Genomic DNA, 23,923 nt, shown 5'->3' on the forward strand with positions numbered 1-23,923 from the left:
ATGATTCTATGATTATCGATAGACCTCTAGAGGTATCTGCTTGGTCTTGGTTCAGGTGCCTGTGTATAAATGTCTGAACTCGTTTCAGCATCATGTGGTATTCCCTCCTTGTTACAAAAAGGACAGTGCATTACTCACAGGTAGTTTATCATAATTTGTCAGATCTGCACAGGTGTGTCAGGGACCTGAGAGCATCTGACTTGGCACCAGACACTTAGGTCTGGATGATGGGTTCAACTCTTTTACTGTCAGCAGCTTTTCTCTCTTGTCAATGGGGTGAGGTTTCAGTAGCCTTCATAACATGGATGATGCTGTAACAAACTTAACTTGATTAGAGAAATTCAACTGAAATAGTATTGGTAGTTGCTGGATTTAGGGGCCTTGACAGACTTGCATGCTAGGAGGCAAACTAGCAGAAGACAGCCATGTCTGTTAGCAAGCAGTCTGGAGGAGTGGAACTGCAGAATTTACAGCCTGTTAGTATTCATTTTGCAGGTCATATGGTCTTTTTTCTTTCAGCTTTTGTCTGCCTGTCTGCAGTACTTGGTCTTTCTAGTCCATTAGAAGTAAGTACTTCTTTGCCAGCAGTCACAGAGCTGTTACTGGCTTAGCCAGAGAAGGCTGTTTTGTTGAAGTTCTTCACAGCTGTTTGGGACTTCTGTACTATTGTTTCACTGCTATTTGGGCAGTGATACTCTTTTTAAAATGCCTACTATTCCTGTATCAGTGTAGAGGTGAGATTCCTCATTATCTGTTTTAAAAATGTCCTTCCTATTGTCCAGCTTCACAGACAAGATGTAAGAGAAGCTAGAATGGCATCTGTTTCTGCTGTGTGTCCAGTTTTTCCAGTTTTCTGAGGAGCTTTGTAGCATTATTTTGGAACATTTCTGATCCTGTTTAGGTTTCAGGTCCTTGATGAAAATGACTTATACCCAGCAAAACCTGTCCTTAGCCAGCAGCAACCATGTAACCTTCTTTTTCTGCTTCAGTAAGAGTTATGCCAAGATGAACTGAGGTGGAAAGGGGATATTTTCTAGAGGTCATAGAGTGGCAAAGGTTGAAAATGCTGAATTTAAACTGTTCTATAGCTCAGTAACTGTTCTATATCTCATTAAATCTGGAAATTTTTTTCCCAGAGATTCTAACTCCTTGTATTCATTTTTAAAATCTTACTACCTCAGTTATGTGCCAAGTAAGAGGTATACCTTTCCTTGTAAGTTGGCGATTGTAACATTGTAAGTTCTAACATATACTTTTAAAGTAACCCTGCTCTCAGTGCATACACAACCTGTAGCTCAGATCCAGCCTCATGTTATTAGTCCTACACCTTTTTCATTCCTTTAAATCACCTAACTTTAAACTGTTAATCTTGTCAACATTTGAGCTGCAGAATGCAACACTCTGTAGCATGACAGCTTTAAGGATTGTAGGACTAGATTTTTTAAGAAGCTTACATTTTTAAACAGGTGACTCAGCAAATATTCCTTCAGATTTACTGCTCCCCAAATTGGCTGTTTTTCTTTAGGCTGTCTGCTATTGTTCTGAATTCTTCAAGTGTACTTTTATTATCCCTTCCCTCTCACTAGCACTTAAGACATCATATCATTTCATATTATTCTTAAGCTTTCTTAGTAGGATTTTTTTTTAATTAAGTGTCAGTAGTAACAGGAATTCTGGAGTAACAGAGATCACCTGGTTCTATTTACCTAGTCTCTTCCTGTCTCATGCAACCACACATTTATGTAAGCCATTATATTTATCAAGCTCCATCTTTCTGAAGTTGTACTTCTTGGTCTTCTGGGACTTCCATCCTTTGATGTTTAAAATGTCTCTGTCAATTTCCAACCTAAATTAATTTCTGAACAGCAAATATTAATTTTTTCATCTATATTTTAAGTGTACTTTCTTTGCTGTTGTTTTTCTCTTATCCTCTAATATTGAAAGGAATACTATACTCTTACCTTGGCAACCAAAAAGTGAAGATTTTCAAGTTTCCTGTAAACATTCCCATAGCAATATCTTTAGAGTGAAAAAGCTTCCTCCTCAAAGGCAGTGAATACCAATTTTATTCTTTTTTTGTATTCTTCCCTAACACTTTACTGAAACAAGACCAAATACAATGCATGCAACTAATTTAGAGAAGAAAAATGAAGACCTTGTTTCGAAATACAGAAGATGCCATTTAAACCATCCAGAAAAGAGGAACACTATCCTTAAATTTAACAATATATGTGATTTTTTTCACTCATATCAGGACTAGCTCATTTGTTATCAGCCATCAAATGAAAATTAATCTACAGATATCATCATTTCAGATGAAGAGAGAAGAAGATTTCTTCCACTCTGCTTTTTCTTCCTTTAATTACTTAGCTCCTGCCTTGTCAGTGTTATCTTGGACAAGTCTTTTTAGATATATAGGAAAATTTAAAGAAATCATTGTACTGTCAGCATTGAAAAGAAACATTTAAATCTTTTCTGTGTTGCTGCTTAGAAGACAAGGTAATAAAGATTCAGACTAGGAGGGAAAAAAAAAGAAAATGAGAGAGAGAGAGAAACCTTATCTCATAAGCTCTTTTGGCCTTTTTTTTTTTTTTCCAAATTCAAACCATTAATTTTTTTCAGTCAGAAGAAGATACAGTAACAGCAGAAACAGCAGCTGCACATAGAACAGATCTGACAGATGTTCTAGAAAGAAAGCAGTGTTTAAGATTCAGAACACTTCAGAGATTTGGAAAGGTTTGGCAAAGCAAATGAGTAGAATTTGAATGTAACAGAAGCAATTTCCTTAAGGAAGTCAAAGTCATATCTAAAAAGAATCATATCTTTCAATGGAATAAGACTCTAATATTTCACCAGGGGCTTCACCAAGGGCAGATCTTGCCTGACCAATCTGGTGGCCTTCTATGATGGAGTGACGGCATCAGTGGATGGGAGAAGGGCGATGGATGTCATCTACCTGGACTTGTGCAAAGCTGTTGACAAGGTCCCTCACCACATCCTCCTCTCTAAATTGGAGAAGTATGGATTTGAAGGATGGACTGTTTGGTGGATTAAGAACTGTTTGGCTGGACACAGCCAGTGGGTTGTGATTAATGGTTCTGTGTCAGGGTGGAGGCCAATCATGAGTGATGTCCCCCAAGGCTCAGTCTTGGGACCGGTGCTCTTCAACATCTTTATCAATTACATAGATGATGGAATCGAGTGCACCCTCAGCAAGTTTGCAGATGACACCAAGCTGAGTGGTGCAGTCGATACAGTAGGGGGAAGGGAAGCCATCCAGAGGGACCTGGACAGGCTGGAGAAGTGGGCCCGTGAGAACCTAATGAGGTTCAACAAGGCCAAGTGCAAGGTGCTGTACTTGGGCTGGGGTAATCCCAGGTATTTATACAAACTGGGGGAAGACCTCCTTGAGAGTAGCCCTGTGGAGAAGGACTTGGGGGTCCTGGTGGATGAGAAGCTGAACATGGACCAGCAGTGTGCGCTGGCAGCCCAGAAGGCCAACTATGTTCTGGGCTGCATTAAAAGAGTAGTGGCCAGCAGGGAGAGGGAGGTGATTGTACCCCTCTACTCAGCTCTTGTGAGGCTCCATCTGGAGTACTACATCCAGGCCTGGGGCCTCCAGCACAAGAAAGATGCGGAGCTCTTGGAACAGGTCCAGAGGAGGGTGACCAAGATGATCAAAGGACTGGAGCACCACCCCTGTGAGGAAAGGTTGAAGGAACTGGGCTTGTTTAGCTTGGAGAAGAGAAGGCTCAGGGGAGACCTCATTGTGGCCTTCCAATACTTGAAGGGAGCGTATAAACAGGAGGGGGTATGACTGTTTACGTGGGTGGGTAGCGATAGGACAAGGGGGAATGGTTTTAAACTGAGATAGGGAAGATGTAGGTTAGATATTAGGAGGAATTTTTTTACACAGAGGGTGGTGATGCACTGGAACAGGTTGCCCAAGGAGGTTGTGGATGCCCCATCCCTGGAGGCGTTCAAGGCCAGACTGGACGTGGCTCTGGGCAGCCTGGTCTAGTGGTTGGCAACCCTGCACTCAGCAAGGGGGTTGAAACTCGATGATCTTTGAGGTCCTTTTCAACCCAGGCCATTCTATGATTCACTGTATGATTCTATGATTTCTCTCTGAAAGAAATATACAAATACAAAAATTTGCATTGGTACAAGTCAACATAATTCTTTTCCTACTTTGTTTTGAATAGTTCCTGTTATATAGTATCTAAAGACTATTTTGCATGTATCATCATTAGTGCGGAAGGCTTTCTCTACCATACAGTCTTCTCTTGTTTTTCCTTTGGCAGAGGCAGATGCCATCTTCAAAATTTCTAAGGTGTAGTTGCTGCAGGTGAGAGCTGCTCCCATCCCATTTTTAGCTTCTAAAGAACAGTACAACAGGCAGAATACTGACGAGTTCTCAGATGCATAAATTGAACTATTGTTTACGTAAATCAAGAGCTGTCCAAGTATTGAAGAAGATATGGGTTTCTCATTCTTGTATCAGTTAGCCATTAAGCTTTTAACACTGTCTGCCTGCCTTTGTGTTCCAGTTAGCTTAGCAGTCAAAGAGTAATTACATTTTTGCCAGTTGTGTATTTTCAAAAAATCATTAGAGACGCCTAGTAAGAACAAGGTGGCTTAAAGATCTTCCAAAATTACCCAAAGATTTACACATATATGGTAAGAGGAAATACAGCTTCTGTGTAAGGAAATTAACAATGAGAACAGTGAAATTCAAAACAGTGAGATTCACCATTAAATGTTTACTTAGAAATAGGCCCCTCCCTTGGCTCGCTGCATCATTTCCTTCCTACTTGTCTATGGGAGGAGGGAAGGATTTTTCCTCAGTGAAAGCGTCAGTATCCTCTAGACTTGAATATCTTTCATCTTGGTTTTTAGAGCCTACAATTCATATGCAGACCATCTCAACTTGGGCATAGCTGCAACTGCCTTTGCAACTCACAGGTGAGAGAACAGGCCAATTTTACAAGGCTTTGTTTTTGTTTTTTTTTATTAAAAGGTTTCTGATCGTGGGATCAGAACAAGCCTTAGCTTGTTGCAGGTGGCTTGTCATTCCTTCCTGAAAAAGCGTTGAAGAAATGGGGTGTCACAGGGGAGGGAGTGTCTTGGGATACTCAGAAATCTGAGGACATCTTCACTGCTGCTTTCATCAGTGATAGTGCAAAGCTAGGAAGAGATTATGTCAGAAGCAAAAGTATATAAAGAAACTCTACAACCTCCTTGCCTGGGGTTTAAATGCTTGTGTCATGATCAGCTCTGATAATGGCATAACCATGTAGTCTTGCATCAGGTCTTTGTGAAAACAGCTAAGTTGTTAGAATGAACTGTGAGAAGCCATGTCCGAAACTTTCTGGTTTGTTTGGGTGATGAATTTAAGTGCAGGCCCTTGTCCTTGGTTCTTGTCTAGGCTATGCTGTAGGGATGCCTCTGCTCGGCCTTGTAACTTCACAGTCCTGACTTTGCATTGCTGACTTCCTGGCTTGGACTTGCCTTATCAGCATGGCTTTGTCCAGTAATCACTGGACTGTAGCAAAACCTGGTTACTGTCATTGGACTTGTTCTGCTGTTCTTACTCAGGTACTCTGGGACTGTGTTCTTTTTCTATGAGGTCAGTGTCCTGTGTACTTTGTTGTTACCCTGGCTCTTGTTACCTTCTCTTGCATAGCAGCCTGCCTGTGCTGCTCTCTGCAAATTTCTTCTCATCTTACTCAGCTTTTTCATGCACTATTTTGTTTTTTATCTTTTTGTTTGTTTTTGTCTGAGCTAAACTTATGGTTTAGAAGTGCTAGCTAATGACAAAATTTCAACTGTACATGCTCAGGGATATGCAGGGTTATCAACAGTGAGGCTAGTGATATGAGAATCAGTCAGAACTTGGGGAAATCCTACTGAAGACATTGCATTAACATTACCCGACTATGAGCACCACCAGAGGTGAGTACTGTCAAATGCACAGATGAGCCTGAGTTGGGCTGAAAATTCTTAAACTCTGTTAGCCAAAGCAAGGGGCATATTACCATACAAGAGCATAAGGCTGCCTCATTCAGTACTAACATTATTATCTTTTATTGACTGGCACTTCAGGTCTGTGAATGTCATACCTAGGCTGATACTAATTTGTGATCTTTTCCCACTATTTTCATTCCTGGTTTCAGCTTCTTTCTCCCAGTTTAGTTCCTAGTTATGCAGAGTTTCAGTATTCTACTATTCATCATTTTTCTTATTTATTGATTTGTAATTTAGAGTCCCCATTAGTGTCCTTCTAAGGTGATAATGCCTTGGGTCAGAGGACATGTGTGCTTTGCCTTGAAGAATCTCTGGTGTACAGTAGTTTTGACAAGTTAAGATGGGAGAGTACCTAAGACATGACAATGTTCAAACTTCTTTCCAACAGCTTTCCTGTTGACTCTGCTGTGGAAACTAAAAGGCATTACTGAGTAATCAAACACTTCTATTAAATAGAGTTAAAACAATATTTTGCAACATTTGTCATCCTATTCTGCATAAATAGATTGTTCCCTTTTCTGGCTGGGGACAGACGTAAGAAACTCCAAAAGATGAAGTGCTGAACGTGCAGCTTGGAAGCTCCTGGAACTGATTACTGCATGAAACAGACAACAAGTGGTTTCTCACATTCATTATTATACATCTCAGAGTGACGTGCAAATGTGACTCGCTTTCTTGTTGTCAACTATGGAAACACTGAGAAAATAGAGTTCAATGTGTACTGATGTCCTTGAAGATCTCCTTTGATCACAGCTTTGATCTCTTTAAAGATCAAACCTTGTAAGGTACTCAGTGTGTTCCACATTCATTGAACTGCAATTTTTTGTTGTGATAATTGTGTTGTTGAATTCTGAAATTCTCTAATTTATTGCTGAAAGAAAAAACTTCAATTTAAGAGTTGTGTAATAGTTCTGTATTACTCAGAATTTATTGTTATTTTGTTTTTATCTCCATATCTTGGGTACCTATGGCTAATACCTTTGTTTGTTCCTTAGTTATTCTTCCTTGCACGCTGCAAAGGAACCAGAGCAGCCCACTAGTAACAGTTCAGAACCCTATAAAACAACCATTTGACTAGCCTGTTGAAAATATTCCAAGAAAAAAATCACAGAAACTATTCAAGTTGACACTGTTGAATGCCACAACCTAAAAAAATGTAAACTTAATGGTGATAATATAACATTCACACAAATTTTGCTGGTAAAAGAGGTTGATTTGCATTCTAGAGCTTATTGTAAGCAGTATGGAGGTTGTTTACTCTTAATTTTTATGTTACTTCCGCCTGGTGTTGCCATAATTTCAATTCTTGATCTTGCTCCATGTACTGCTTATGCGCATAATTTTTTCTTTCCTTCTGAAAACATGCATTATGTCCTATAACTGAAGCCTGCCGACGGGGGATGACAGTCCTTGTTGTCACCTTCACCTTGTAAGATCTTTGGTGCTTCTTAAGAAGCAGGCAATCAGTACCTTGGGCCTGCGGAAGAGCTGCAGTTAATTGAGGCGCTATCCTTTAAACTGTGAAAACTGAAACAAACAACACTTGGAAGAACGAATAGATGAATTTTAAAATCAAAGGTCTTGTTTTCATACCTAAACCTGTTGAATGACACTTTTTGTGGAAACAAGTAGGCACTTCGGTTCTGGTTGAGACACAAGTGAAACAATAACATTTGTTACAACACACCAGAATCACTAAAATTATGGTAAATCAAAAGGGGAAAACAATGTCATATTTATTTTGGCATCACCTTTTAAAGATCAGCAAACATTAGCATGGCAAAGAATAGTTCCGTGCATCATTTCCTTAGTACGTTAGTTTACACCTGAAATCTTAAGCACTTCAATTCTGTGGCAAGTGATAGTGGCCTGAATGTACATCTGTATACGTGAAATGTTAATATAGTTTGAAAAGTAGACTAACATATACAATATTCTCTCTTTTAAAGGACCACATCAGTTGAGAGAATAGTGACATGTAAATTGATATAACTATAAAAGTTACACTTACATGTACATGTAGAGAAATACCTTAATAAGGGTTGCTCAGTTCTGGTACAGAAAGCTAAGTAAAATTTGCCTTCAGTTAAGTGAAGCTTTACAGATAGCTGAAGCTTTCAAAATGAGGAAACAAGTACAAAATCCCATTCCCCAAAGTTAGCATGCCCACAGAGAATCATGGGAAAATTACACATGAGCTTTGAAATCCCCTAACTCCAATAACCCTTACAATTTCATTAAGTAAAGAAAGTATTAGGAGAAAAAAAAGTTTTGCCTTAAAGAGCAGCTTAATTAAACATTTCCTTTAGCAACAGTACTGGATTATTATGTAGCATACAGCTCCCTTGTTTCACTCCTCAGAATCACTGATTTAGAGAACTGACCCAGTTATTAAAAATAAATTCCATGCTCTATGGCAACACTAAGAAGGCCAGTGTGAACAGGGTAGTAGAAGCCTTTAGATTAGTATTTATAGGAGAAATGTTCCTAACATGCTTTTCAATCTTATGCAGTCATCAGCTAATTAAGGAGGCCAGTTTTATTATCAAAGCTTATCCCAGAAATCATGGTGTATGAATGAAAAATTAAGACATTAGGCCAAAATCAATAAGAAAAGAGCAGATGCAAGTTCTCCTGCCATTCTCTACTGAGAGATCTATGTTGAAGGTTACAGATTACTTTTATTTGCTCTTCCCTGGCTTCCATGAGAATTTTCATCTGCAGTGTTCTATAGCACATCTACAGTGCAAATTGAGTTATCCAATAATTAGCGTACTCATCTTGTACCTATAAATTGAAGGAAGAAATTTGATCTAGGTCTCACTTTCATGACTGTCACAGTACCATTAAAATACAATACAAATTTCTGTAGTGACACGATGTTCTAATCTACACTTAATGCCACAGGAAATGCATACTACTCTTAAGAAACCTTTCATGTTGCTCTTCCTCATTTCTTGCCCCTGTGACACTTAGCAACGATATGCTTAGCCACTTAGGTGCAAATGTAGGTACTTTTGCGGATGAGGCATGTCTGGGATAGCATCACAATCTCCTCAACTCAAAAGTATCAGTTTATCTTTAACCCAGAGTGGGGCAACCCTGAGGAAAAGGATTTGGGGGTGTCAGTTGTTGAAAGGCTCAACATGAGCCAGCAAGGAGCACTTGCAGCCCAGCAGGCCAACCATATCCTGGGTTGCATCAAGAGAATTGTGACCAGCAGGTTGAGGGAGGTGATTCTGCTCCTCTACTCTGCTGAGACTCCACCTGGAGTACTGCATCCAGTTCTGAGTCCTCCAACACAAGAACGATATGGAGCTATTGGAGCAGGTCCAGAGGAGGGCCACAAAGATGATCAGAGGGCTGGAGCACCTCCCCTGCAAGCTGGGGCTCTTCAGACTGGAGAAGGCTTTGGGGATACCTTATAGCAGCCTTCCAGTACCTGAAGGGGGCCTACAAGGAAAGCTGGGGAGGGACTTCTTATTAGGGCAGGTAGCGACAGGATGAAAGGAAATGGTTTTAAACTGTAAGAGGGTAGATTTAAACTAGATAATTAGGAAGAAATTCTTTACTACAAGGGTTGTGAGACACTGGAACAGGTTGCTCAAAGAGATTGTAGATGCTCCCTCCCTGGAAGCATTCAAGGCCAGGCTGGATGCGGCTTTGAGCAACGTGGTCTAATGGGAGGTGTCCCTGTCGATAGCAGGGAGGTTGGAAGCAGATAACTTAAAGGTCCCTTCCAACCCAAACCATTCTACAATTCTATGATATGAACAGAACACCAGGGTATCCAACTACAAAACTCTGACATGCTTAAAATTACTCCCTGTCACGTTTTTATGATTTTTTTTTAATCGGTATTCCACATCATAACATCATGTAGAACACTGGGAGTTAAAGAGTTAATGTTCCAGTTCCATGGATCATCAATAGTTCTGGGTACCTGGTTCTCAGAAGAGAAGAAAAACTACATCTCCCAGAAGACTTTCACTGTTCCATTTCCATTTTCCGTTTAGAGGGAAAGATAAAACTGTTTGCAAGTCATGAGACTTTCTTTTACTGCTCGCCACTGCGGTTGTGTGCTCCCTAGCCGTCTCACCTTCAGCATTGGAGTAAGGCCTTTGGTTTTTGGACAGTCTCTCTCATTTTATTTATTAGCCTCAATTCTGATTATATTGTATTATATTGTGTTATCTTGCATTCTGATATCTTATTTAGTAAATTAACTTTCCTCCTCAGATCATTGCTGCTGTTTTGTTTTTAGGCCCATCTCCCTACCTTTTTTCCCTCTTTTCCATTTTCCCCCTCTCCCAGGGCATGGGTCCATGGGTCTCCTGGCCCCATTAGTCACAGAACTGGGCCAAACTGGCCCATAAACTGTTGACATTCCCCTGACAGCAAAGGGTAATTTTTAATACCTATTTCAACATGATAGATTGATTACCTCACACAAGATGAAATATATGTTTATGGAATTAAATAACAGAAGCAAGCTCATTTAAGTTTCCAAATTTGATTTAACCATTCCAACATTAAGCATAGTAAGTCCTAATATTTTGACACAGAGACTTGCCATTGAAGTTTCCAAATGGTCCATTTAATAATTCGAAGCACTGGTATTTGCAAATAGATTTCCACAAAAAAAAATATATCAATATAAACATCATTGCAAAGCATAAATAGGCAAGATCTGAAAGGAAAATCATCCTATTCTCTGCAGAAATGAGACCAAAAATAGGCCAGCAGCTTAGTCACTACTAGAACTGTCTGAACTATCCGAAGATGAACTCTTCTCCTTTCGTCTCTTCTTTTCCTTTTTATGGTGTTTGCCTTTCTTAGATTTATTCTTCTTTTCCTTTTTCCTTTCTTTTTTATGTGATTTTTGTTTTTTCGACTTTGGTCCAGTCTCTTCAGCAGCACTTGATGAGGAAGATCTAGTAAAAATACATATTGATGGGCAATTAAAAGAAAAATTTTTTTATTATTTTAGTATTTATATAATGTTGAAATCAAATTGGTGAAGATTTATACAGCAGCATCCTCTGGAAAGCTTATACAATCTCAGTCTGCATGTTCAATTGAATAATGATTTTTTTAATTAGACTACCATGCTAGAAAAGCAGTATGTTCATAATGCAAATTAATTAACAATGGAATAGGTGAATTTTATGTTTTTCAATCTTTAGTAAGAAAAAAGTCTAAGAGTACAGACCTCACAAAAACTGAGCGAAAGTCTGACAGTAAAACAGAGATTTCAGCTTTTAAAGTATTGCATGTTCAGGCAAATCCTCATTTATTTCACACATACAAAAATTTATGAGAAATAGGTTCGGCAAATTTGGATGCTCTTGTAGCTCTTACTATTTGTCTCTCATCAGCAGCGATAAAGGAAATTACAACATGCATACAATATTTAAGATGAGAGTAATACGGAAATCCACATTATCGTCCTCAAGAGGGCTGTTCTGTCCTTTTGTTTACATGACAGATTGTTAATTACTTGCATGTAAAGACTACTACCAGCAGACTAACTCTTATGTGCTCTTTGTAAGTGTAGGTTAACAGCTACACTACAAAAACAAGGAAAAGGGGAAAATGTCAATACAGTCAGTGTTCAGTCCTGTTCCTTTATTTCTGAAGAACATCTTATTCTGCCCCTCACATACCTTACACACTTCCTAGCTCTCAGTGCAGCTCCTGGGAGGATATCTTATCAACAATTGTAATCATGGAGTAGACTCTTCTAAAGATCGGTCAGCAGGTCAAAACTTGGATTCACAATACATTTGGATATTACAACCTTCGCTTTGAAACCAGAGCAAGATTTTTTTACGCTTCTACAGCAACAGGAACATTAAAACTCAACACATGCTAAGTAAAACTGCAGTTTTCCTTTTGATAGTTATGCTACTCAGAAAGGGTATGTGTATACATGCACACATATGTGCACACAGGGAAGCATAGGATCTTCTAATTCCACAGTCTTCTCCACATGAGTTAAGCTGAGGACCAACCCCATAATTCTCCTGACTTCTTACTCCCCTCTTCCTACCACATCTTGCCTGCTGTTGGCTAGTCAAGGGGAACACTTCTTTCTCAGACCTGCACACCTGCAAAACTTCTATGTCTTGCTAGTTTTCAAGACCTCCATGGTCCTAACTGCAAAGCATAAGCCTGCGGCTTTACCATTACTCTAAGGACAAACAAGTCTTTGCTTGAAGACAGTAATCTTTTCCAATGGAAATAGTATATACAGAATCAATTGGATTCAAGGAAGCAATGTCTTCTGAAACTGAAATTAACCCAAATACCAGAGTACTTCTAAATTTCTGTTTTGCAATTAAAATAGGTGAGTAAGAAAATTACCTTTTCCTTGGTCTCTTTAGTTTTCTTTTTTCCTTACTTTTTCTTTTTTGTTTCTTTTTTTCTTCCTCCTCATTTAAATCTATGGATAAAAAAATTACAGTTTACAAAACACCTAAGTCTGAACGAAGAAGAGCATTAAAAGAATGGCTTTAATAGCATTGTAAAGCTACTGTAAAATTATTCTTCTTTTCCTTTCTCCAAATCCTGGCCTAGTATATATTAATTTCAGAAATACTTCACAGAGTAGCAGAACTTAATATACAACTTATGTAATTTATCTGAAAACCAAGAATGAGGAAGTCCTGTAAAACTTAGCGTAGCTTTGCTTCTATATTTTAAAAGACTTGCACAAGTCTAAAACCAGGGCATGTAACTTGAAGATTAAAAAAAAAAATAAGTTTACTTGCACTAATTTTGCATAGCCTTATTTCACACTTCAACTAAGACAAATCTGTGAAGGTGGCATCTATGAAAATTGGTAGAAAAGTCACCCTTAACTTGACCTTTCCCTGTTTTCCCTACACAGTTGCTTAAAAAGCAGGACAGAAATGTTGAAATATTAAGAGATATCTGGAAAGAGAAATTAAGACCCTGGTCCTATCAAAATGAAGAGGTACTTATTTCTGGCAATGCAGAAAACAAGGATCATTGACAAGAAGAACTGTCATGCATTTTGAGACCACCATGTGGAAGAAGACTGAAACCTCCAATTATATGTCTTGTTACTGCAATGAAAATAAAGATGCATAGGAAAGGCCAGTATTTTATCTGTGAAAACTCTTAACATATCCTGCAGGCCCAGGAAAACCAGGAGGAAGGTGTACATTAAAATTCTAAAGACCACGGATTTTGTCCATGCTAACCTATGACTTGCTCAACATAACAAAACATAGTACAGTTGTTAGACAAAATCCTTAATATTAAATACAAGGAGAGTGAACAAAACTTAAATCCTTGTTTTGTTACAAATTCTCAGCAACAGTGTGCACTAATGGTAATATTACCTGTTGTGGGAATGCTAAAATAACTGTATTTTACCTAAGTCTGCAGCTTCCATAAAACAGTCATGTTCATTGCTTGCCTTAACTCTGTTCAGTATTATGAGGTATTTTCAAATTTCACTTATGAGCAATATTTCTCTCACTAGATGAAATTTATGACCTTAGTCTTTTCTAAATAACCTCATCAAGTATTTCTGAATTGCCTGAAATGCAAATCCACTAGATAGATGCACATTACAGTACCATCTGAAGCACAGGCAATAATACAGGAAAATGCTGGCTTTACAGCATTTTTTTTTTTAAATCTTTAAAACATAGCTGAGATGGTGCAAAATCGGGACAGCTGACCTAAACCAGCCCCTTACCCTAAAAGGCATATTCCATACCAAATGGCATGTGGAACTATAAAACTGGGGAGAGTTGTCTGGTGGGGGGGGTACTGCTGCTTCTTGGGGAATGGCTGGCCATCAGCCACGTGGGTGGTGAGCAACTGCGTTGTGCATCACTTCTTCTGAAATACATACAGATTGTCATTACCATTATTTCTTTTCCTTTTCAGTCTTAGTAAATAGTTTTTACATCAACCTAGGAGTTCTACTTCCCTCCACCCCACCTCCCCCAAATCTCTCTCTCCTCCATTGGAAGTGGAAGAGGAGAGGAGGAGTGAGCAAACAGCTGTATGGTGGTGCTTAGCTGTCTGTCTGGTTGAACCACAACACTGGTCTATATATTCTGGAGTGAATTTCGACAGAATTTAATACGGTAGAACAACTGTCCCATCTTTTTGAGGGGAACAGCCTTCTTGCAGTCCAAATTCAAATGAATCCATATATCTATTATGAAACCGACACACCTATTTTCTCTCCGATGACAGCTGGTTCTCAAATTTTACAGAGATAAGTATTTCTCCAAGTATCAATGTTGATATTCAATTGGCCAGCTGTTTCAGCCAAATTACTACATAGAAACTTGAAAAAAACTCGATTGGCATATTTGTCATTGGTTTTAAGAGTTGCTGTCAACTTTAAGATATTCAAACTACACAATCACAGAATCAACTCAGAATATCAATTTCATTTTCTTCTTAGTAGCTGCTTATTTATAGTCTTAGAATCTTTCACAATAAGACCTTTTTGAGGTATTCTAAATGTGTAAATTATTAATTTCCAATGAAATATTAATAAAAAATATATGAATGTATCAAATATCTTAAGTCTGAACATATGATGTAAAAGATGTATTGTTTACAATAGAGACTAATAGTATTTTTCAGAAAGAATGAAACGATAAGCCCAGCACATCAGAAGACTGTTGTCTGATTTACTATTAAAATAAATAACTGAATTTTTTTTAGAAGATCTGACTTACTTTTTTTTTCACGCATGGCTTGCAGTCTCTGTAACTCTTCTTCCTCACTGTCTTCACTGCTTGTGCTGCTAACATCTAAAACAATATCTCTTTGAGGATCCACTCGGAGAAAGTTTCGGCATTCAAATGTCAGATGACCAGCTGAACAAAACAAAAATTTAGAAGCAAATTAAAAACAAGCAAATAGTATCAAAAGCTAGAGTATTATTCAATTTTAGTAAATGAAAAAAGGCTAGGAAAGACTGCAATCAATGAATAAGGTAGGAAAACACATTGTAAATTCCTCAGATAATTTTGAGAGGCTGTGCAATGGTATTCTAATGCTGCTTTATGATTTCCTCATATTTTTGTTAAATATTTTCTATTCTTTAACCATCTCAGATCCTTCCAGAAGAAACTATTTAAAATAACTATTTAAAAGCATGAAGTGAAATATTTAGAAAACTATAGTACGTTCTGCTGTATACTGCTCTTTCCATCTCCCTTTAGTGAAATAGAAGAACATAATTTCCTTATGAAATATGTACTATTTTTAAGAACCAGTACATAATACTGACCATGCTACTACTGGACTAGTATTTTTAGTTTTCTAAGTTAGATTGCAATAATCACTACCGTGAGTTAAGACACCTTGAAGCTGAATACATCTATTGGAATAATAACAAAAAATAAAATAAATTGAAGACACAGTTTTTGAAAGAATTCAAGTAGCAATTAAAACAAATTCAGCTTCTCCCTATTAAAGACCCTACACCTAGAATACAGAGCTTTTAGAAAAAAAAATATAGGTTGTGTGATTTGACCACAAGTTTCCTTCTCTTCCAGAAAGCTTTTGTCATTGCCCCTACAAATAAACCACTAAATCTATACTGATACTACTGCTTCTCTGAGTGAATGGATACATAAGGCTATTTATTGATAAAGTTTGTTGGAAGCAAAGTCCGCAGTGAAAGAATGAGCTTTTTTTCCTTCATCCTACACAAAACACATAAATATAGTTTAAAATACTGTGTTAAAAGTTCGGTGCAGTTCACTATGGAGCAGTGTCCACTCCTCCACTGTTCTAAAAATATGACTGAGTGATTAATAAACTAACATTTTCACTAGAATACATCTATATTCATCAGGAGAGTAGTCAACAGCGGTACGCATTAACAGAGCATAATGAAAAACCTGATCTAAATGCTGATTTACAGAACCTGCAAGTAACAGCAGCAACAGGCAGCTTGTGATAAAAGCACCTGGTCCTGCACAGCACCAGCTGAGAGGGGCTTCAAGAGGAGGGCAGGCTCTCAGAACTCAAAGCACATCTCACAAAGTATACTTTCTTGGTGTAGAACATTACACAGATTTTAAGCTATTTTTTCTTTCAAGACACACTGGACAAACCTTGAGCAGAAAACCCTGCTTAAGCCTGCAGTGAGCCTCAAAAGGAACACAAATGGTCATCTCATAAGTACAACAGTAGATATCAAAGGAAGAGCTTGAAATTCAAGGTTTCTCTAGCAATTGCACTGCAAATTTAGTATAAGTGAACACAACGGTGTACAGGTGTTTTTTTTGCTAAGCAACTCAAGTCTTCAAAAATATATAAGGATATAAGGAAGAAGTCCTTTACAGTGAGAGTGGTGAGGGACTGGAACAGGCTGCCCAGAGATACGGTGGAAACCCTGTCCCTGGAGGCTTTCAACATCAGGCTGGACCATGCTTTGAGCAACCTGATCGAGCTGTGGATGTCTCTGTACATCACAGGTGAGTTGGACTAGATGATATTTAAAGGTGTCTTTAAAGGTTCCTTCCAACTCTAAGGATTCTATGAAAAAATAGCTTTAGGTATGAGAAATCCAAGACTAAAAGGAAATGTAAAATACATACATGGCAGCTTAAATTCACAATGGTTTAAGCAACAAGGGTGGAAACCTTTTTTTTTTCCTTCCTCAAAAGTAGCTCCATCATCATAAATTGAAGAAAACACTGTACTATCACATTGCCTACTATATAGACTTACGGTAGCCACATTTCTTGCATCCTGCTCTGATGTTATCCTTATTTGCACCTGAAATAGAAAGTTCCATCAATCATTTGTTACTAAATACAAGTATTAAGTTCCTTTTAAATCTGGCTTGGTAACTCCAGTACACAGAGTCCAGAGTGATCACTGAATTTTGGCAACGTTGCTTTCTATGCCTATGTGTGCCCCCAGTTAAGTAGATAAGTAAGATCTAACTCAGAAGATAAAACCTGGAGACCTGTTACCCACAAAAGCATAAGTGTTATTCTTAGGTCAGCTGAGTCAATTCATAATTAAAAGAAAAAGAGCATTTCCAATATCAAAGGGTGTCTTCCTATCCAGTATGAAAAATATGGAAAATTAAACAGTTGTATATACAGTTTTCTGTATAACTAGTTCCTTTATTTAAGTAATTAACCAAACATAAGAAGTCTATGAAATTAAGGATCCAGAAAGGAGGTACATCAGCTTCACGAGTTTAAACTTTCATTTACTGAGAGAAGTACCATCTTCAGTAAATCCTACTCAAAGTAACAGAGGAGCCTTGAAATTTCATGGTTTTCCGTACACCCCAAACCTCAGTGTTACATATCTCCTCAGCAGTTTATAAACTCTGCAGTCTTTATGTGATAACGTCGTATCACAGAAATACTCAAAATAGCATCTGCTGGTTCAGTCCCCATCTGGACTCAAAAGCAAGGTTTCATCTGTTTTCTGAAATACTCAGTAAACTTCATCCCTACTATGTAATCAACACAGGACAGAAGGATTCAGCGTTCATGCAAAGGAAGAGAGCACACAGTACAAAATCTCCTACTGCATGTGCAAATGCAATTTGTCAGGATTTCCAATAATCACCCAGCACATGATAAGAAAGGCACTGTAAAGCACTGTGCTCCAGTCCGTTTTAACGGACTACCTATTCAGGCACAACTTGTGAGATGCAGTTTTCTGTTAAGATACTCAATGCACAGTTTTTAAGAGAGAAACACCAGAGAAATGATCACCAATTAAGACACAAAAAGTGCGTGACTGAAAAATATGGAAAAAAAATGTATAAAAGCTAAATCTTTACAAAGCAGTAAAAATCAGGAATCCCAGCTGAGATTGGTATTTTGCTAGGGCCTGTTATCAGTGTCTGAAAAAGTTAATGCCTCTCTATCTACCTAAAGACAGATTTACTAGATCTTGATTATCTTCCCAGCGCCCATCAAATTCTTGAGACTGATATCAAATTATTATTATTTGGGCTTTAAAAAATGAGGCTAGAACCAGGGTTTCAGAATAGATTAAGTTTCAGGCCATTAAAAGCTTCCAATTGCCAATATTCCAGAAAAGTAACAACTGACAGAGCAGAAAACATCACTAAGGGCTTCATACATTTATTAGACCACAACACTGCAAACTAGGGTTTGCAAATCTTTGAACACAAACTTTAGACCTCTTCCTTCAGAAACTACATGCCTGGAATGGAAGCGGTTTTACTAAGGAATTATTTTTGTTAGGTTTCCGTTGTTGTTGTTTAATTCATAGCAAGGTTCAGGCTTATTCAGTTTTCTCCAGCCAAACACTACTCATACCTCAGGATTACACAGGCTGACGTAGCTCTAAATACCTGGTGAGAAACATGACTGTTTCTGCCTGCGCTGTCTGCAGCGCTGCTCTTAAACCCTCTATTTAAACAACCTGGTGGCACGCAGGCGTTAATCTGGGGCATAAAGAGGAAAACCCATGCGGGACGATGGCATTCTCTGGACCAGTAAGGAAGGCAGCATACACCAGCAGAAGGTAGGAGCGCAGCCGTGACCTCGCGCACCCAAAAGGCTACAGCGGAGGGCCACATGCTGAGCGCGGGAGGGCTGCTGGAGCCCCCAACCAGGCTCAGCTGCTGGCGCGGCCACGCCGCTGGCACACCAGCTCCGCGGGCTGGGAAACGCACCGCGCTCTGCTCCTCCCGCCCTGCCGTCCTCCGCTCCTCGCGCCTCCCCACGAGCAGTGCCGCCGGCCCCCTCGCTCCCTTCCCAGCACGCCGCCCCGCAGCCTCGGAGCGCTCCTCACCCGGCAGAGCCATGGCCCCAGCGCCCTCCCCGCAGCCCGGCCCAGGCACGCCGCGGTGCCTCTCCCCGCCGGAAGGCTTTGTTCGGAGCGCTCTCGGGCCGCACCACTCGCAGGGAGGACGGGGGACCTCAGTACCGGGCGGGAGCGACGAGGAGGGACCGGAGGCGTCTGGAAAAGCCTTCAGGTCCTTCCGGAAAGAACTCTCTCCTCACTGACTCCCGTGGAGCCCCCGATCGGCGGAACGCCCCTTTCTCCTTCCCCCTGTTCCGGGCAGCCGTGCTTTCCCCCCGCCCCACTGTGCTGCGTAGAGGCGGCCAAGATGGCGGCGGGCTGCGGGCAGTAGCGCGGGTAGAGCCGAAGTGTCGTTGCGCGTCGGGCCCGGGAGGTGTGTGGCCGCCGCGACAAGCCTTCTCCACCATGAGCAACATCTACATCCAGGAGCCCCCCACCAACGGCAAGGTGAGGCTCCCTGCGGGCAGTCGGGGCCGCGGCGCTGTGCTCGGTGTGCCGCGCGGCGCTGCGCGCGCTGCCCGCGGAGGAGCTGCGAGTGAGGGGAGGACGGGAGCGCTGCGGGCAGTGTGGGCGAGGGGCAGGCGCTTAATTGTATCGATCTAGGCCGCTTATTACGTTTACCGCTTTGTTATGAATTCTCATTTACTTTAGTGGTGTCATTTGTAATAGAATATGCCACTGGAGATTTGAGGCATATCCTTTTTCTGTGTACTCTCATTGTGGAATTATTAAAGAATATTTAACTTTCTGTCCTCTGTTAGTTTTTGTGTTATCTGCCTTGAAGTCTTTTCATCCGTATTGCTTCAGAACTATATCTTAAGTACTGGCAGAACTACATTAGGTTATCACAGAATTACAGAATGGTTTGGATTGGCAGAGACCTCAAAGATCACCCAGTTCCAACTTCCAGCCACGGGCAGGGCTGATCCCCACCAGGTCAGGCTGCCCAGGGCCCCCCTCCTACCTTGCCTTAACACCTCCAGGGATGAGGCATCCACAGCTTCTCTGGGCAGTGCCTCACTGTCTTCTGAGTAAAGAATTTCCCCCTCACATCCAGCCTAAATCTTCTCTCTTTGGTTTAAACCATCAGTTTAAAACCATCTGCCTTTGTTCTGTCACTAACTGCTCATGTAAAAAGTTGATTTCCTTCTTGTTTATAACCTTACTTCAAGTACTGGAAGGCCGCAGTGAGGTCTCCCGGGAGCCTCTCTTCTGCAGCCTGAACAAGCCCAGCTCCTTCAACCTTTCTTCATAGGAGAGGTGCTCCAGCTTTCTGAGTGAGGCTTTCCTCTGGACCTGCTCCAACAGCTCCACATCTTTCTCTTGTTGGGGATCACAGGCCTGGATGCAGTACTGCGGATGGGGCCTCATGAGGGCAGAGCAGAGGGGGACAATGCCCACCCTCTCCCTGCTGGGTCCTCCTTTGTTGATGCAGCCCAGAATACAGTTGGGCTTCCAGGCTGCACGCGCACTCTGCTGGCTCCTGTCCAGCTTCTCATCCACCAGAACCCCTAAGTTCTTCACAGAAGGGCTGCTTTTGCGTTCTTCTTCCCGTCTGTACATGATTCTGGGATTACCCCAACTTATGCGCAGCACCTTGCACTTGGCGTGGTTGAACCTCACATGGGCCCACCTATCAAGCCTGTCCAGGTCCCTCTGGATGGCATCCCTTCCGTCTGTCATATCAACTACGCAACTCAGCTTGGTGTCATCAGCAAACTTGCTGAGGGTGCACTCAATCTCACTGCCTATGTCAGTGATAAAGATGTTGAAGAGCAAGCGCCAGTTCCAAGTTGGACCCCTGGGTGTACCACTCATCACCAGCCTTAACTATCTACTACTGTTGTTAGTGTTGTGAATTTAACTCAGTAGTAATATTTGTTTATCAGTGTCTAAGTTGCAATAAAACTAACGGTGTATTTATCAAAATTTTGTAGGTTTTGCTGAGAACTACAGCAGGAGATATTGATATAGAATTGTGGTCAAAAGAAGCTCCAAAAGCATGTCGAAATTTTATTCAGCTTTGTATGGAAGGTAATGACAAAATGGGGTAGGATTTGTTAGAATTATTTCATGTGTAATATTGGTATCTCTGTGACAGTTTTGGAAAAGATAAGTTATAAGTAAGTTTTAATATGTTAACTAATTATTTATATTACCTGCTACCCAGACCAAGAATGTTTTTCAAGGTCATTAAAGAACACAATGGAAAAAGCACAACAATTTTTAGGTGGTTTTCCTAAATGGCATAGTTGATGTCAAAGGCTTAGGAAGGCTTATTTTCAGCAAGTCTCTACAAAGCGTAACTACTTCAATGAACATAAGAAGTGGCAGTGATGCAATGCTTGGACATCCTCTGTTAAGTTAATTCCTGTATCACTGTCCTTGCTACCTGTTCATTTCTTCATGAGTGCTTTTAATGTTTCATTTGCTGTAGTTTTTATTGACTAAATCCCTTCACTGAAATAACGGGTACCAGATGAGAAGTTCCATATTGGGAAAACTAGACAAAAAATGCACAGAGGACCCTGCCCACTTATATGTTTCCTATATACCACTGATAAAAGCAGATGACACTTCTTTTAGCTCTCTGTTAAGGAAAAATAGCAGTGTGGGATTTGTGTATCACAGACACGTCAGGTCTGCTCTGTGCTGTTACTGGTAATGTGAAGGTGTGGATTTTCAAAATTTTTTTTGTAATGTTAAGTCAGCTTCTGGGAGTTACCTGAAGTTATCCTCAGTTTTAAAGAACTATGCTGTATTTCATTTCTGAACTTGCATGACTACTCTATTGGATCCTGTGCTTTGAGTACTGTATGGTATAACTACTCTTGAACATACAGAGCTATGCTGCACCACTGTCAAATCCTGCTTTGTCTTGCAGCATAATGCAGATTAAAAAAAGAAAAGAAAAAAAATTGTAAATATTTGTTGAGTTGAATTTTTTCATCCTGATGTTTTCTTACAATGTCATAACACTTACCTAAGGTGTGTGTATGTGTGTGTGCACATACATAGAGAACAGTAACAAAATAACCTTGGGAGCAAAAGACAGTACAGTGTAGGTGAAAAGGATGACTCCTGTGTTCTGTCCTGTTGAGTAGAGGTGATAACCATTTGGTGTATGGATATAAATAACTATATATGTGAGGTACTGACTGGTACAGAGCATAGTAGATTTAAATCTCCTTTTGAAGTGACGTATGTTGGTGTTATCGTTGATACTGTTGAAAATAAGATTACTCATTAATGTAATTTTGTCAGTGGCATGCAGTACCTTCTGCAGCAGAAACTTAAGATTCCACAATGTTTTTTTCATAAATATCATTAGTAATACTTTGTAGGTAAGGTACAGTCACACTGAGCAAGTCAATATATGATCAGGTAGCCTGGAGGAAATGGCAGAATCATGTCAAAGCTCTTGTTTTGTGGAACTCCAGTCACTGATATGTCTGCATAATCTATGCTGAAGTGTGATATTTAGATAACTTAAATATACTTAATATATTTTCTCCTTTCTTTTTTAGAGTATTACAATAATACAATATTTCACAGAGTAGTGCCGGGTTTTATAGTGCAGGGAGGTGATCCCACTGGTACTGGGTCAGGTGGAGATTCAATCTATGGAGCTCCCTTCAAGGTACGTGGCTGTGTATCTGTGTATCTTGTACATATAATGTTTGGTTAGTCTCTGTCAGTTGTCCTTCCTACCGTGCCAGGTTGTAAAAAAGCAAATTTTGTATAAAGAATGCAGTTTATTCTATGAGGAATGCTGAAGTTTATTCATATTCTGAATTTGCTTTCACATGTGCTTCAGTATTTTTGAATATGCATTTTAGAATGGAGTGTTCTTAAATCTATCTGTTCTAATTCTGTGATAAATGTATAACCTTATTAACATTCACTTCAACAAGATGAAATTAGGAGAGAAAATTGTTCAGAGCAAGTGTTGATACATTTTAATTTCATAAAGTTCAACAAGGCCAAGTGCAAGATTCTGCCCCTGGGTTGAGGCAAGAAAGAATGTGCAGCTCTTGAAGCAGGTTCAGAGGAGGCAACAAAGGCGATCAGAAGGCAGGACTACATCTCTGAAGAAGGGTTGAGGGAGCTGGGCTTGTTCAGCTTGCAGAAGAGAGGAGTCTGCAGAGACCATACAGTGGCCTTTTGATACCTAAAAGGGGCCTACAGGGAAACTGAAGAAGGGCTTTTTGTCAGGGAGTGATAGAAGAAAGAGATATTTTGTACAGTAGATTAAGATTAGACATTAGGAGGAAATTCTTAACTCCAAAGGTGGTGAGGCAGTGGAACAGATGGCTGGAAAAGCTGTGGATGCCTCATCCCTGTGAGATCTTAAGGCCAGGTTGGACAGCGCTGTGGACAACCCAGTCTAGTGGGAGGTAACTCTGCCCATGACAGGGGGTTGGAACTGCATGATATATAAGGGCCTAAAGCATTCTATAAATCTGTGCGGCAAACTGAGGGGCAGAAATGTGAGTTGCTTACGTATGTTTTGCCTGAGTTAGCAAAGGTCTCTAAATGTTGTGTATGTAGCCATTAGTATTATTGATAATGGCATGTGTCATCTCTTGGTCAGGTTCTTCCGCTCCTGTGTGAAGTTACACATGCGCAGCAGCCATGCTCTGTTCTGGTTGAGTATTTCAGATAGGACAAACATCTTTAGATGGTGACTGAAGGTGTGTGACCTGTCTGGGCCTTCAGTCCACCTGCTGCAATTGTAGCAGACAGACTCTTGCATGTGATGCAAATATACAGTTTGTGGGAAAGATTGGTACCTGAGCAGACATCAAAACAAATACTTCTAATAATGTAGTAGCAACACTTCTTTAATTTAGTGTTATTGTTAAGTGTTAAAGTGCTTAGTATTTTTATACTACTGTGGTATTAATATATTACTCATCACTTTCATCTTCCTTTCATGCCTTCTTCTGTCTTCTCATGGTCCTGAGAATGTTCGTCCTTTGGATCTGAGTAAACCTGTACTATTGCAAAGTTGTTGAACTTCTGGTTATTTTACACGAGTTAGGATTTCCACTAAATGAAGCAGTTAACTAGAATAATG

At 39.9% G+C, this 23,923-nt stretch overlaps 2 protein-coding genes across 4 annotated transcripts in view; one reads left to right on the forward strand and one right to left on the reverse strand.

Moving 5' to 3' along the window:
- SREK1IP1 (SREK1 interacting protein 1) lies at positions 10,525-19,073 on the reverse strand. The gene is made up of 5 exons (XM_021380808.1): positions 18,832-19,073; positions 16,771-16,818; positions 14,763-14,903; positions 12,394-12,472; positions 10,525-10,961 (listed from the first exon to the last, which is right to left on the reverse strand). The coding sequence occupies exons 1-5, from the start codon at positions 18,842-18,844 to the stop codon at positions 10,775-10,777; spliced, it is 468 nt and encodes a 155-aa protein (XP_021236483.1). The 5' UTR covers positions 18,845-19,073; the 3' UTR covers positions 10,525-10,774.
- The window catches only part of CWC27 (CWC27 spliceosome associated protein homolog), a gene marked incomplete at its 3' end in the record, with an annotated part of 94,661 nt that continues 87,598 nt past the window's right edge, over positions 16,861-23,923 (forward strand). Inside the window, 3 exon segments of one of the 3 annotated variants that reach the window (XM_021380805.1) lie at positions 16,861-18,561; positions 20,781-20,877; positions 22,371-22,483. In XM_021380805.1, the coding sequence (XP_021236480.1) occupies positions 18,505-18,561; positions 20,781-20,877; positions 22,371-22,483 (267 nt within the window). 3 annotated transcript variants of the gene reach the window in all.

This window comes from Numida meleagris, chromosome Z (assembly GCF_002078875.1).
Source record: "Numida meleagris isolate 19003 breed g44 Domestic line chromosome Z, NumMel1.0, whole genome shotgun sequence".
Lineage (NCBI taxonomy): Eukaryota > Metazoa > Chordata > Aves > Galliformes > Numididae > Numida > Numida meleagris.

Bases quoted from the DNA above. Each gene is read 5' to 3' on its own strand.
- SREK1IP1 (XM_021380808.1), bottom strand. The intron at 12,473-14,762 runs GTAAGTCAGATC...TTTTATCCATAG, and splicing joins AGCCATGCGTGAAAAAAAAA to ATTTAAATGAGGAGGAAGAA. The intron at 10,962-12,393 runs GTAATTTTCTTA...TATTTTTACTAG, and splicing joins CTAAAGAGACCAAGGAAAAG to ATCTTCCTCATCAAGTGCTG.